At 39.5% G+C, this 15,582-nt stretch overlaps 1 protein-coding gene across 7 annotated transcripts in view; it reads left to right on the top strand.

Moving 5' to 3' along the window:
- Nucleotides 1–10,299: 10,299 nt before the first annotated feature.
- Nucleotides 10,300–15,582, top strand: part of SASH1 (SAM and SH3 domain containing 1) — a 1,308,454-nt gene continuing 1,303,171 nt past the window's right edge. For all 7 annotated transcript variants that reach the window (XM_082250123.1, XM_082250126.1, XM_082250128.1 and 4 more), the window contains exon 1: nt 10,300–11,676. In XM_082250123.1, the coding sequence (XP_082106249.1) occupies nt 11,212–11,676 (465 nt within the window). In that variant the 5' untranslated portion in view covers nt 10,300–11,211. The remainder of the gene's footprint in view (nt 11,677–15,582) is intronic.

Raw genomic sequence — 15,582 nt, forward strand, 5'->3', positions numbered from 1 at the left:
ACTAATACTTTGTTGAAGCACCTTTTGATTTTATTACAGCACTAATTTTGGGTATGTGTCTATCAGCATGGCACATCTTGACTTGGCAATATTTGCCCACTCTTCTTTGCAAAAACACTCCAAATCGGTCAGATTGGGAGGACATCTCCTGTGCACAGCCCTCTTCAGATCACCCCACAGATTTTCAATCGGATTCAGGTCTGGGCTCTGGCTGGGACATTCCAAAACTTTAAACATTTTCTGGTGAAGCCATTCCTTTGTTGATTTGGATGTATGCTTTGGGTCGTTGTCATGCTGAAAGATGAACTTCCTCTTTATGTTCAGTTTTCTAGCAGAAGTCTGAAGGTTTTGTGCCAATATTGACTGGTATTTGGAAGTGTTCATAATTCCCTCTACTTTGACTAAGGCCCCTGTTCCAGCTGAAGAAAAACTGCCCCAAAGCATGATGCTGCCACCACCATGCTTCACTGTGGGTATGGTGTACTTTTGGTGATGTGCAGTGGTGTTTTTGCCCCAAACAAATCTTTTGGAGTTATGACCAAAAAGTTCAGCCTTGGTTTCATCAGACCATAAGACATTTTCCCACATGCTTTTGGGAGACTTCAGATGTGTTTTTGCAAAATTTAGCCGTGTTTGGATGTTTTTCTTCGTAAAAAAAGGCTTCTCTCTTGCCACTCTACTGTGACAGTTAGATGGTTGAGACAACCCATTTAGCACTGACAAGGGTGCTTATGATAGTCAACTTTTATAAAATGTTAGCAGGTGTATGGCTTCAATTTGTTAGTCAATGTAATCTAAATCTACTAGTCTAAAACTATCTTCTCCCCAGATTGACAATGCTGCTGTCCAAAGGCTTCTCCATCCAGAGTGGAGACACCCCAAGACAGGATGTATGCTATTAGTCAGATGACCAGGTGAGAATAAAGGGAAAAAGTCTACAAAAAAAGAAAACTAATGCAGCCACTACTTCTAACAATTAGTAAGCTGTAATATATTACATTTTTGGGTTTAGTACTGTCTTTATTTTTAGAATTTACCTTTGTGGAGCTTCTAGTTTTATGTATGACTAACTCATCTTCATTATGGCAAAGTTTAGAAGCCAATGATTTTAACATTCAGATTTGGGAGGAAAGAGAGGGATGCTGAAGAAATTCTATGCAAACACATGGGCATTATACAAACTCTATGCAGATTGTATTCCGGGCAGAAAATGAACCTGGGATATTTCTACAGGGACCGTATACCAAATAAATACGGATATTCAGCATTGCAGTTACAGAGGATTCTAACTTTTTAAACAGAAAATCTAGTTTTTATCAAACTTAATTGCATTTATTTAAAAAAATAGACCTTGTCAGAAAATTGTGTTCTGTTTTAAAGCACTTATAGCTGTAAAAATTACATTGATAGTAGAGATCCTGATTACAGTACTAGAACCTGTAGCTGGTTTAAAAGAAATCTGTCCCAAAACAAGAACACATGGTGCTATTGCTGACCTCTCCTTCTGAAGTGACAGCTACATGGCTGCCATGATGGTGTTTTGACATCAACATTTTGCAGGTAATTGGCATACAACATGTTTAGAGATAAGACATTTTAACATTCATTTTCATGTAAGTTTTCTAGAATGAAACATAATAGAATTTCCTTTAATTAGAATGTTCTATCATATTTCCACTGCCAGATTCTGTCTTTCTCTATAGGCATCTATCCTGGTTTGTAGTCCCTTCCCCTTGCAGTGGGGTTGAAGCAGCGCCACAAAGGCATTCTTTTTTAGTGATTGGGGAGCGTATAAATAGATTGAACATGGGCTGTACATAAGGACACTACAAGGACTTAGATGGATGGAGGTGAGTTATGTGATTCAACAACAAGAACAAACAGCAAGCAATCAAGAAATATTACACAACAAAGTGGTCATGTGTATTTAGGCAATTCAAGGATAAAAAACAAAAACAGTCACCTAGTTAACTGAGCCTATGTATGCAATTCGGTGGTGAGTTTGAGAATTTATTCAACAGGACTAAAAATTAAAGTGTCATTAAACCCAGACTAGAATAAAACTCTAATTACAAGCTATATATCAGAGTGTTCATACTCACAAAGCCACTAAAGTATTTGTTTAGAGCAGGGATTCCCAAACTACGGCCCTGCAGCTGTTGCAGAACTACACATCCCATGGGGCATTGTAAAACTCTGACATTCACACACTTGACTAGGCATGATGGGAATTGTAGTTCCTGAACAATTGGAGGGCCGTAGTTTGGGAATCCCTGGTTTAGAGTGAAATATACCTGGTTGATCCTCCCTTCAGCAGCCTCACCCATCTTCTCTGTGTCCCCATTGCACCCTGAGAATGAGTAGATCAGCTGTTGTCCTCTACTGAGCATGCTCATATTTCATTTCCCTTCTAAGTCCTTAATTTCCTCAATTTTCTTATCTAGGCAGCCCATCTGAGTAAAGAGTTACACATGTGGGTGTATACACAGTGGTAAATGACACTCCCCTTCATCCTCCACCATGTGCTAAACACTATAGGGGGTGGGATATGGTATGCTGATTGATTACATTCACTAAGAAACTCACAAAAAAGTTTAGTTTTAATCTGAATCAATATTAAATGTATTAAATGTAATTGCTAATACCTGTAAAGTAAAAAAAAAAAAAAAGCCTTGGATGCAGATGAAGTCTGAACAAAATTAAAGCCGTCTCCACTTGGAGAAGACAGTGATTATTGCTAGCGGCTCTAGCAACCACTAGCGTTAATTGCAAGAGAATCCAGCAGGCTGGTTGTACCCAAGTTGATTGATCAATCAACTTTGGTACATGCAGCCTGCCCACGCACGGTTCAAATCTCAGCCAGTTTTCTGCTGAACCTGCCGAGAATCGAACCGTGCCTAGCTGGCCTTAGTCAAACAATGCCCTTATATGTTTAAGGGGTGGTGAGATCTCTGTGCCACAGTTCTTAACTTTGTTCCCAGTCATTTTAAAGTTGCAGCTCTTACGGTTCAAATTGTTTTGAACCCACTCTTGCATCGTCATTCTTCATAATTTAAGTGTCTAATGGGCAGCTGCCCTCTTATAACTACTGCCAAATGTGAACACCTGAGTACTCAAGCACAGACACTTTACCACCACAGTCATTAAAGAAGAAAAAGCTAAACTTTCGGCATTTGGTGCCCTAACTATTTCAGAGGCTAAAGCCTCGTACACACGTACCAATCGTCGGCCGACCGATCGGCCGTCTTTTGTCCAGGGCTGTCCTGTCCGCTGAAAAGTGCAAAAGACTGCACAAGAATTTTGTCCGCCGACTGCAGAAGTGATGTCATGTGATGGTTAACTTTCCCTGTGTTTTTTCTTCTCTGAGCATGCCCAGTCTTGCAAATCTGCTGATTGTCGGCCGAATTCTGTACTGACTGGCGAACAATTGGCCGTTCTGGTGTTGGCCAACAAAAATTTTAATGTCTACACGACAGATTCTTTTCGGCCGAAAGTGCGCTGTCGGCTGTTGGAAGCATCATACTAACAAGCCTACAATCGGCGGATCGGTCGTCGGCCGAATATTTACGGCCGACAATCGGTACGTGTGTACGGGGCTTTAGTTACTATATGTGTGTTGCATTACATACGTCAGTAATACAGTTTTATTTGCATTATAAGCTCATAGATGCAGGCATAGTGGTAAGAATCCCGACTTTTTTTTTAAAAAGCATGGTATACTTCCATTTTCTGTTGTGTCCATTACATTTGTGGCATTAGTCTAACTCATTAATTTTTAAATCTCTATTGGGTACTTGTGCTTTTCATGGGACTGTAAAATGATTTAGAGAATGGTTTTAAGGCTGTGTTAGGGGTTATACTTATCCTTCCCAACCCATGTTTTGTTTTGTACATGGAATCTGCAACAAAAATCAGTAGGACCTGGTCTTCGTTACAACTAAAGGCATAATTGTATTTTCATTTCGGATACAGTAAGGGAGGGTTACAATCTCTGTTGTTTTTTTTTTCCATATGTGTCCCATTGGGTAGATTTTCCTTTGCTTTCTGTCCCATAGCCAAAACAGGAAGTCCCTCCAAAGTGAGGGAATGCCGGGGTGTTGCCAGGGCCACCAGAACTAGTCTTTTCACTGGAAGATACTTCTATTTCTGTTCTGGTGACGACTCAAAATTTGGTATTTTCTTTCACTTTAACTCTCTCTGAGATAACGGTAAATATGACAAATAGAGAGGACGAATCTCCCAACAAGGGCAGAGACAGCAACAAAAACCCGCCAGATGATCTAATTCATCTCTGCTCTATCCAAAATCAAAATTTTGCTTTTAGTTATACTTTAGGACATGACACTGCCACACATAGCAACTGAAAAGTATATGCACTAGTTGATTGAGTTATTATATATTGTCTATACATGTTGGCAATAAAAGTATCCAAAAATCAGAAGACTGGGCTGCCAGCCCATTTTTGGCTGTTGGTGGTCTGATCTGCACTGGATTTTGCAAATTCAGATACTAGTGATGGCCTAACGTGATCATACCAGATGTTTGACACTCATGTCAACCATCCAGATCATATGGTAAAATTAAAAAAACTGCATGCACCTTTCATATGGGCATATATTCCTGCCTGACCACAAATTCTTCATATAGACATGTGTTGGCTTTGTATGGAGTTTGTCCAAAGACCAGTTATGTTCTTCCATTACTTACTCCACTAATTCAGTTTCATAATCCAGACAAGTTATCTTTTAAATCACATTTATATGGCAGTACGTACAACATGAAATTCTGGTAATAATCTTCAGTATTAAAATTAGATCCAATTAAAAGTTTTAATAAACATGTTCACTTCTTCTACATGACAAAAAGTAGAGATTTAAAGAATAAATTCACCTTTTATAAACAAATAATGAATGCACATATTTTTTGCAGGTAGAAAAATGTCCATTTATTTATTTATTTTTACACTGGAGCCTGTAAAATATTGCATCGTGGGTGCAATGCCAGGATCCTGCAGACATCCAATATGTGCAGGCAGTTGGCTGACGGTACTTGTAGTTCTTTCATTCACAGAACTTTGTGGCCATGTGGACGGAGCCCTGAAAGGCCACGCTGTTTTTAAATTGTGACAGCGGCTGCAGGGAGAAGATCCTCCGCCTGCTGTCACAGGGAGGGGGGATCGGGAGGGGGGGGGGCAGGTGGCAGGAGCTGGAACATAAAATACGGGTGGAACATGTAACATGTTCCAAAGGCGAACCTAGTCTTTCAAGTCCAAGAGATCCTTTATGTTTATTAATCAGTAAAAAAAGAAATTAGTTCTCTGCGTTCATTCATGCCTTCCTCTGAATCAGTTGCAGGTTTATGGTTAAGAGGGTACAAGATATTTTTGTAACTATGTTGCTATATCATCCACTATTAATAGCAGAATGTCCTTAAGTAGTAAACTTATTTTATACATAAGCTAAGTAATGTGATAAGCAAGAAAAAAGGCAACCAATAAACAGAAGTGTAATACTATAGCTTCTATAAGTAGAGATCGGGTTTTGTAAGGAGTGGCATTTCGGCATGATCTCATGACCGCATTTAAAGAGACAGCTAGAAAAAGAAAATGAGTATGCAGGCCGACACATGTCATCAAGACAAAGTGTATCTATAATAAAGTATTATACTGAACACTGCCAGTGTTGTCAGTATCACATCACATTTATAAATAGATGAGCATGGTTATAAAAGGTTCAACTAGGAAATGTCTAGACGTTGTCCATTTTTTAAATGGTGACACCATCTGACTCAGTAACAAAAGGTCTCGGTTGCTAGCATGCATTTCTCCAACAATATTGATTCAGAAAGATTTATGCTGTAAATAAAATATCCTGTTGTAGTGCCCTTCGTTTGCATAGACTGGATAGATTCCACATCCAGACCTCAAAAATTCAAACTTATTTAATGGTAAAAACGACCTTAATGTGGAACGTTAGGCTGGGTTCACACTAGGTTCGGCTGCTGTGCGCAGCACGGGGTCTGGTCCCTTTTCTCAGTTTCAACTGTGAATCAGGTCCAAATTTTTGTCCTGAATTTGGACCTGAAACAGTGCCAAAGACGCACAGAACCCTTTTCCAGTGTAGACCGTGGCCGTCCTGGAGCTGTGTGAACTGGCTCCATTGAGAGCCGGGCACACACTCCTGTCATGCGAATTGGATGCGGGAAACCCTTCATCCAATTCACATAAGTGTGAACCCAGCCTTAGTCAGAAAATTAAATCCTTCTAGATCACTTCAAGCTGCCCCCTTTTGCAGGTATAGCTATTTAAAAAATTAAAAATAAGTTCCTATACTGTTTAAATCCAGTAATACACTGTGGGAATTTACTAAAATTGATGCACTCATAATCTGGTGCAGCTATGCATGTTAGCCAATCAGCTTCTAATATCACCTTGTTCAATTAAGCTTTGATAATAAAACCTGGAAGTTGATTGGTTCCTATGCAGAGCTGCACCAAATGTTGCACACTCCACTTTTAGTAAATAACCCCCATTGTCTCACTCTGCACATGCTGAATTGCTCTCTATTTTTTGGAACTGTGCCAAAAATGTAGAGGCCAATCTGCTGACAGCCTAAAGATTTACTGCAGCTCAGGGGCTCTGGGCATCAGCAAAATGGCATACACATGGAATACACATTATGCTGATGGGGAAGGGGGGGATTCATCCATCCACCTTGTTTATGCGGATTAAGGAATTGGAAAAAAAATTGGTATAAAAACTATATAAAACTAAAACTATAGCTAGATCTAAAGCTGTCTCTGGCCAGCTTTAGATCTACAAATATTTAACTCAGGATAATCGTGATAATCTGCGGTTTTATCAGTAAAATGTGAAGTTTATCTATCAATAAGTACAGAATTGTTTTTTTCATAGATTGGTAACTATTTACCTCTTCAGCTCCGGAAGGTTTTACCCCCTCAATGACCAGGCCATTTTTTGCGATTCGGCACTGCATTATTCTAACTAACAATTGCATGGTCATGCAACGCTGTACTCAAATACAATTGATGTCCTTTTTTTCCCACAAATAGAGCTTTCTTTCGGTGGTATTTGATCACCTCTGCGGTTTTTCGATTTTGCACTATAAACAAAAATAGAGCGACAATTTTGAAAAAAACACAATATTTTTTACTTTCTGCTATAAAACATTCCCAATAAAAAAATCTAAAAAATCTATTTTTTTTTATCAGTTTAGGCCAATTTGTGTTCTGCTACATATTTTTGGTAAAAAAAATCCCAAAAAGCATATTTTAATTGGTTTGCGCAAAAGTTATAGCGTTTACAAACTACGGGATAGATTTTTGGACTTTTTATATATTTTTTTGTTTTTATTAGTAATGGCGGCAATCAGTGATTTTTAGAGGGACTGTGATATTGCGGTGGACAGATCGGACCCCTAACTGACATTTTTGACACTTTTTGGGGACCAGTGACATTAATACAGTAATCAGTGCTAAATATTATGCACTGGTACTGTATAAATGACACTGGCAGGGAAGAGGTTAACACTCTGGGAGATCAAAGGGGTTAATGTATGCCTAATAATGCTTACTGACTGTGGAGGGGAAGGGCTCTGTGAGAGGCTCAGAGAGGTCGGGGGTTTCAGCTTAGCTAAAACTCCTGATCTCTCTCTGCCTGTGTGACAGAAGACCCTGCCTGATTTGTTTACATAAGCAGGCGGGTCTTCTGTCAGTTTCTGTGACGATTGCTGGAGGCAGGCGGCCTGGCTCCATCTGTTTCTAATCACAGCAGGAGCGTGGCTCTGGCAGCACGCATGTGCCATCGAGACCGCGTGCCCATAATCACGTAGATATGCGTGATTATGCGCAGCCGAGCCGTCCTGCCACAGTATAACTTTGTGGGGCGGTTGGCAACTGGTTAATCATGAAAAATGGCATCATAACTTGGGTGCCACTCTCATTTTGTAAACAGTCTGAGTTTCTCAGATCAGCAAGAACAGTGCAATCCATGGTTCTATGTATTCATGTATATTAAATTAAACAACACATAGGGGTTGATGTACTAACCTGGAGATTGCAAAATCTGGTGCAGTTCTGCACAGAAACCAATGAGCTTCCAGCTGCACCAGATTTCGCACATTTTCCAGTTTTAGTAAATCAACCCTTTAATGGTAATCCATGAAAAATAAAACATTTATCATTTAAAATGGGGTATAAAATGGGGTATGGTGTAAAACATATTACACATCACTAGATTTTTTTCTTTCAACCAAGCGGGTTGAATGAAAAAAAAAAACTGACAGCTCAGGTCGAAGCTGCTGTACTAACAACAGTCCGACGTTAGTACAGCAATCTCCCCTGCTGTGCTATTATGTTCTGACAGGGAGAACACGCCTGTCAGCGTTCTCAGCCATTGGCGGAGAGTGCTGATCGGGAGCCAGTCGGCTGCTGGTTTTCCAGCATGCATGCCTGAAAAAAGCCAGCTTCTGTCGGAAAGGCTGTCATACACACTGGCCGAAAGTCAGACTGTTTTTATAGAACCGACCAATGTCACCCGGCTTTCAGTCTGTGTATACTAGACTTTATTAAGTAATCTGCCCCATGGTGCAAACTACACAGAGCTATGGCAGCTAACTGGATTTTAGTTTGCATTGCAGATTAATAGAACGTGAAATCAGAAATCCTGGCGATCACCAGTGGTGCCGATGGAGTTGCTGACTTGGATCATGATTAATGAGAGGATGGTGACCATACTTCAAGATAAAATGACCCTTTTAGAGAAAGTATGGGACCCCTGGATGAGGTACCTGTCTGGACCTCCCTGATTTGAGGGAGAACCTCTGTCTCCTGAGGTTGCCTTGTGTGACTACTACTCCGAAACCTTGGTTTCATCGATCTAGACACAGACACCTTACTATCTACTTCTTTATTTACTTTTTCTTACCACCCTCTTCTTTTTCTATACTTCTTTTCTATCTCTTCCTCTTTTATCTCGCACCTTTTATTACTGAATTTGATGTTAATTGACTAATACTGGTCCTCGGCAGCTACATTTTTGCTGCTATTTTTTATAGCTTACAACCTAGCAGTATTCCTGCTCAGAATAGAGAAGGTGGACACCTCTACAGACTTCTATATTAATAAAGACTGGGGTCGGTCGGGTTGCTCTCTTCCTTGTGACACAGTTTGTTTCCGTTGGGGCGTTTGGAGGGGAGAGTGGCGCAGCCCAGATCGGCCAGCATAGTAGCAGGCAAAGCAGAGGAGCCCTACCGTTTACAGATGTTTATGTTACAGTTTTATGAATATATGTCCCATGATGTATGTTTTAAAAGGATTTTTACTTTCTTTACAGTCATGGACTGTTTGCACCTTTGTATGCCTTTTTTCTGAAACAAATAAAATCATTGAAAGGGTCCTTTCACACGAACGATCCGCTCAGATCCCCCTGTCAGTTTTTCAGGCGGACCTGATCGGATGCTCCATGCATCCCTATGGGGCAGTGGGTGTCAGGGGAGACATCTCCGCTGACACCCGCTGCTATCCAATTCCGATCCTGTCCGTGGAAACCCTATTTTCCATTCGTCCAGCGGATCGGATGAGAACGGACAGGCGGTCTGTTCTAATCCGATCTCCCCATAGAGAACAGCGGAGATCTGACAGCTCCCTCTCCGCACACAGAGCGGACACAGAGCTGTCAGTTGCCTGCTCAGTGGGGACCGGTGTATCGATCCCCGCTGAGCAGAACGGAGTCCGCCGGCGGATGCGGACCGTGTGAAATGACCCAAACATAAAATGCAGAGAAAAATGGTTATATGTTGTATTCTAAATAATTCATGTTTTGATGTTTTGTTTATTGTAAATGCCATAATAGATGATGTTATCCAGGATGGGGATATTTACGTTGTGTAGACATCAGCTGGTGTTATATAAGGCATCAGCCAGTGTCAGATGAATTCTACAACAGGTTATTGCTGCAGCTACATCCTTGAGATTTTCAGCTTTCCTTCTCTGCTCAGAATAACTGACAGATTAGAATATTTCACTAAAAAGGCTCGGGGGCTGCTTGTTTGTATGGAAGAGACAAGCACAGAATGAAAAAACGCAAAGTATAATTAGCGTTCTTGCTGTGAATGGAGGACAAATTAAAAGGGAGATAAAAGAGTGGTTATGCTTTAAACAAGAGTGAATGACACAAATAACCTTATGGAAAGAGCCTGTCTGTAGCCAAACTGCCTGCTGTATTGCCTTGCAGATTAATCTTGAATCAAAGTCCCCTCCCCACACACTCACTCACACACACACACACAGAGCAGAGGCTGCTGGATGAACCACACTTGTAATCTTCTCTCCGAAGCTGCTGCAAATGTGATCTGGAACAATAAATAAAAAAAAAACAATGTAGAGCCGGTGCTATGAAATGAAACAAGCAGAGGACGATAAAGAACTATTTTACTAGGTTGTAAAAAATAAAAGAAGGTGGGGCTGGAGGATGCCAGAGAGCCACCAACAAGCCAGCTAACCTGAGAAAATATTGACTTTCTTTAGTGTATTTATTGGTGGAGGAACAAGAAGTGCGTCTAGCTTTGGAGAGATGAAGACACAGAGGGAGGAGAGAAGCAAAGTGTTAACGACAGAGTACGAGATATAACCTCGCTGGATCGCTCTGGAATATCAAAGTGGAATGCTGAATCCTGGACGCAATGTGGATATAAAAAAAAAAAAAAGTACCAGCGTGCTGCTCAATGCTAACAAGTTTGGAAAATATTTAACGACATGGCAAAAGGGTGTTGCCTGCTTTGAATTTTATCAGAGATGTAAAAATCAGGAGACGGCTGATGTGTAATCAGTTTACTCTCGATCTGATTGAAGAAGAGCACCCAGGACCCATCTACATCGACAGTCTAATTACTGCTCTCTGGATTGAACAAATTGGATATTTACTTTCAGGACCCAGACAAGCTTTACCCTGCTTGCAGAATGTCATACAACATTACCTACCTGCGCTACACCTTATCTCATTGGTATTTTAAAACTGTTTACTTGTAGAAAGTCGACAAAACATGCTAAGTCGCTGATTTTTGCTTCTTCTGTGCATTTTAAAATTGAAGTCTGACTTTGGATTATCATTTTTTGTTTTATTTTATCTATGTTTTGGAAGTAAGATCTTATTGTTTCTTGTCACTGGGATTTTTTTTTTTAAGGTTATTTACCATGTGTACTAACATAGTGTATGAGTGGCTGAAAGCATTGCAGCTTTCTCAGTATGCAGAGTCATTTGTGGATAATGGATACGATGACTTGGAGGTGTGCAAACAGATTGGGGACCCAGATCTGGATGCCATCGGCGTGATGATCCAGCAGCATCGAAAGAAGATCCATGACGCAGTGCACAGGTTGAGAGAAGAGGAGAAAGAAGCTGCAAGTGGATTATATTTCACTTTGGAACCCCAGGTAGACTCCCCAACTCCAGATATCTACACCAGCCACATGGTGGAGCAGTATGAAACCAAAGCTTGGAGGGAAGCCCAGGGTCACAAACCTGTACCAAGGAGTAATAAAACTGGCCAACTAAGTAAAAACTTGGTAACTTATCCTAAACTGAAGCTAAAGATTATGATAAGGGATAAACTTATTCGGGATGGTGTCAACCTCAGCAAGCCACCTTTCTCCAAAAAGGTAAGATGTAACACAAAAATATCACCACAAGGGGTAATATTTGGCTTTCTTCACTTTTCATCCAGTTAACCTTCTTAATTAACTTGTGTACATTTTAAAGTGTATATCTTTATAAAAAAAAAAAAAACATCCAACCTATTCTATTATTAAAAAGGACTACCTCATCTTTGATATAAATGAGACTCGTTTTTGGAACTACTTTTCTATTGTAATATAATTGATACATGTATGTAGTAGTGTGCATATGCAGGGCATTAGCCACATGGTGACAGTACCATATCTGCTATCTGCTGTTATAAATGTGTAACTCGTTATTGAGCACATAAAGGCAGGTATAAAAGCAGACCTTTATGAAAACAGGTGTGGTGGTGTCTGTGATTTGGTTTGTACTAAGGTCCTCTTAAAGGTGTCTACATCACGTTGTCCCCAGTTAAAAAATAAAGACATAAATATAACTGTAGATATGATTTAGCTACCATGGGACAAACATGTTTCAGGTAACATTAGCCTTTCATAAATACGACCGTAAGCTAACGATGTTTCCTGACATCTGATTAGTATTTGTAGATAAGTATGGATACTGGTTTCAAGTTGTCATTTAGGTGTATACTTCCAAAGTATTTTTTTATGATCTTTAGGCTTCTGAAGATGTTCTATGTTTTATAAAATGTTTGTTATGGCCATTTTTTGTAAATCACAGAGCACTGTGCAAAATGCGATAACCCATAACAACCAGTCAACTGTTTTGAGTGCTTTCAACTGAAAAGGTGAAATTGAACAGGTTGTTTAGGTGTGCTCTTTGTGCTGATCAGAAATCCTAACCCCCCCCCTGCTGAACTATATTGGATTCCATTAAATTTGAGTTTTTACTATAAGAAATGATATTGACAAATGCGGATTATGAATTAACATTGTGAAACAGATTAGGCTGTGCATGTTCATGCAACATTTAGCATTTATACTGATGTGGTTATAACAAACTATAATAAGGATCACCATCCCAGCCATCTCTTTCTTGTCATTACCATAAGGGAAATTGCTTACATGCAACATTTCCTGAATCACACAGTTTAAGTTTGCAATGCTGTCATTCAGAGCCCTTTCCCTGTGTGCAGATCTCATTCATCTTTCACATCACAGTTAAATACAGGGAACTGTCTGTCTATCTCTCCCATGAGCACTACATATGCCTGGTGACTTGCTCACTGTGCAGCAGGTCATTTCAACACAAGCTTTGTGGTCTAATGACAATGAATCTAATTTGCTTTGTAACATTAATTTACCATAGAGATCAAGGTTGTTTTTTTGTTTTTTGTAAAAAGTGTTCTCACAATGAAAAATAGAAAAGCACATTCTTAAAAAAATCTGTAAAAAGCAGACATTTGCCAAGTGATGTGACACGTGTATAAAAAATACATTTTTTATTGTGTTAAGTCTGCTGTTGACTTTATCTAAGGCTTGTAATATAATTTTGCATGCAGATTTTAAGGAAATATGTTACTTAGTAGCATCTGCCAAGGTCTGTTCTAGGTCTCAGTAAGGAACATCACAGAGTGGACCTGTTCTCTTGCGATTTTGGTGCACTTAGCCTCCCTCTGCATGAATAAGTTATTATTATTATTATTTTTATTATAATACAAGATTTATAAAGTGCAGTTTACACAGCACTTTACAACTTGATGGTAGACAGTACAACTAGAATACACTTTAATACAGTAGGAATCAGAGGGCCCTGCCCATTAGACTTTACAATCTAATATAATTTTGCATGCAGATTCTAAGGAAATATGTCACTTAGTAGCATCTGCCAAGGTCGGAGCAAGGGTTCATTTTCACTTTGATGGATCAAAAGGAACATCACAGAGTGGACCTGTTCTCTTGTGATTTTGGTGCACTTAGCCTCCCTCTGCATGAATAAGTTATTATTATTATTATAATACAAGATTTAGGAAGCACCAACAGTTTACGCAGCGCTTTACAACTTGAGGGTAGACAGTACAACTACAATACACTTTAATACAGTAGGAATCAGAGGGTCCTGCTCATTAGAGCTTACAATCTAATATAATTTTGCATGCAGATTCTAAGGAAAAATGTTATTTAGTACCATCTGCCAAGGTCTGAGCAAGGGTTAATTTTCACTTTGATGGATCATAAGGAACATCACAGAGTGGACCTGTTCTCTTGCGATTTTGGTGCACTTAGCCTCCCTCTGCATGGATAAGTTATTATTATAATACAAGATTTAGGAAGCACCAACAGTTTACGCAGCGCTTTACAACTTTAGAGTAGACAGTACAACTACAATACACTTTAATACAGTAGGAATCAGAGGGTCCTGCTCATTAGAGTTTACAATCCTATATAATTTTGCATGCAGATTCTAAGGAAAATGTTATTTAGTACCATCTGCCAAGGTCTGAGCAAGGGTTCATTTTCACGTTGATGGATCATAAGGAACATCACAGAGTGGACCTGTTCTCTTGCGATTTTGGTGCACTTAGCCTCCATCTGCATGAATAAGTTCACATACAAGCTTGTGAAGTACAAGTAAAACCATGCGGTCTGTGCTGGCAATTAATTAGTCGTGTTTAAGGCTATAGTCACTGTAAAGCAAGAGCTCTATATACTTTCTCTATTTGTATGAAATTGCTAACCCTAAAATCTCCCACCACCCCCCAAAAAAACTCTTATTTTACAAATTATAGACTACAGATGCAAACCACCTGTATCAAGAAAGATTCAACCATGAACATTAGACCCTGGGATAGAGTTACATGCTACACAGCCAAGTGGACCTATGCTCACCTTTACGAATGTGCAGAAGACTGAAAAGATAGACATTTCCTTTGCACATGATTGGATTATTCAATGCATCAAGCTTTACAGAACTAATAAAAAATGAACTCCTCCAGTAAATCAACCTCACTGTGCATAATGAAAATGTGACTCTTCACAATGCAGTTGCATTATGGATAAGTGCACACCCAAATGGAACTGACCTGTTGAGTAAAAATGCAAAAAAGTACATAAACGCAATATCGGGTACAGAAAAGATGTATGTTGATCCATTTTTGCTGGATAATGAGCCATGATGAGAATAAAGATGGGTTCCTAATAATTTTAGACAGTGAGGTTGATTTAATCAACATGAAGAGTGCAAAATCTAGTGCATTGAAACCGACCAGCTTCCAGGTTTTATTGCCATTTGAACAAGCTAAAATTAGAAGCTGATTGGCTACCATGCACAGCAGCACCAGATTTTGCACACTCTAGTTTTAGTAAATTAACCCTATTATCTTGATATTCAATTGATGTATGTCAGAAAAAATAACTGGGCTTGTTATCATTACTAGTTTCAAATTCATATAAAATCAATCAAATAAAATATCCTTTCTGTCTAGACATAAATATGTCAAGCACAACGCTGTAGCAGGTGTGGGGAATTCTTCCCCAGTTTAATGTAATGGCCCTTTTATGGTTTTTCCAACAAATCACCCTAATAGATTGCACAAATGCTGCCTGAGGGTGACCCTACATAGACTGCTATTAGCGACTATTATTTATTTTTTTATTGCAGGTACAGTAAAACCTTGGATTGAGAGTAACTTGGTTTGAGAGCGTTTTGCAGGACAAGCAACATTTTTTTTTAAATTTTGACTTGATAAACAAGCGATGTCTTGATATACAAGTAGCATCACGTCACAACTGAGTATAAGTGCCCATTCACACTACCGCGACTTGTCAAGCGACTGGTCAGCCTGACAAGTCACGGTCCATGCAGTGCTACGGGAACCATTCTAATAGGAGCGACTCAAGTCGCTCCGACTTAGAAAATTGTTCCTGTACTACTTCGGGGCGACATCGGAGCGACTTGCATTGACATTCATTATATAATGTCCGTGC

The sequence above is a fragment of the Pelophylax lessonae genome (genome assembly GCF_965119305.1).
Source record: "Pelophylax lessonae genome assembly, chromosome: 3".
Lineage (NCBI taxonomy): Eukaryota > Metazoa > Chordata > Amphibia > Anura > Ranidae > Pelophylax > Pelophylax lessonae.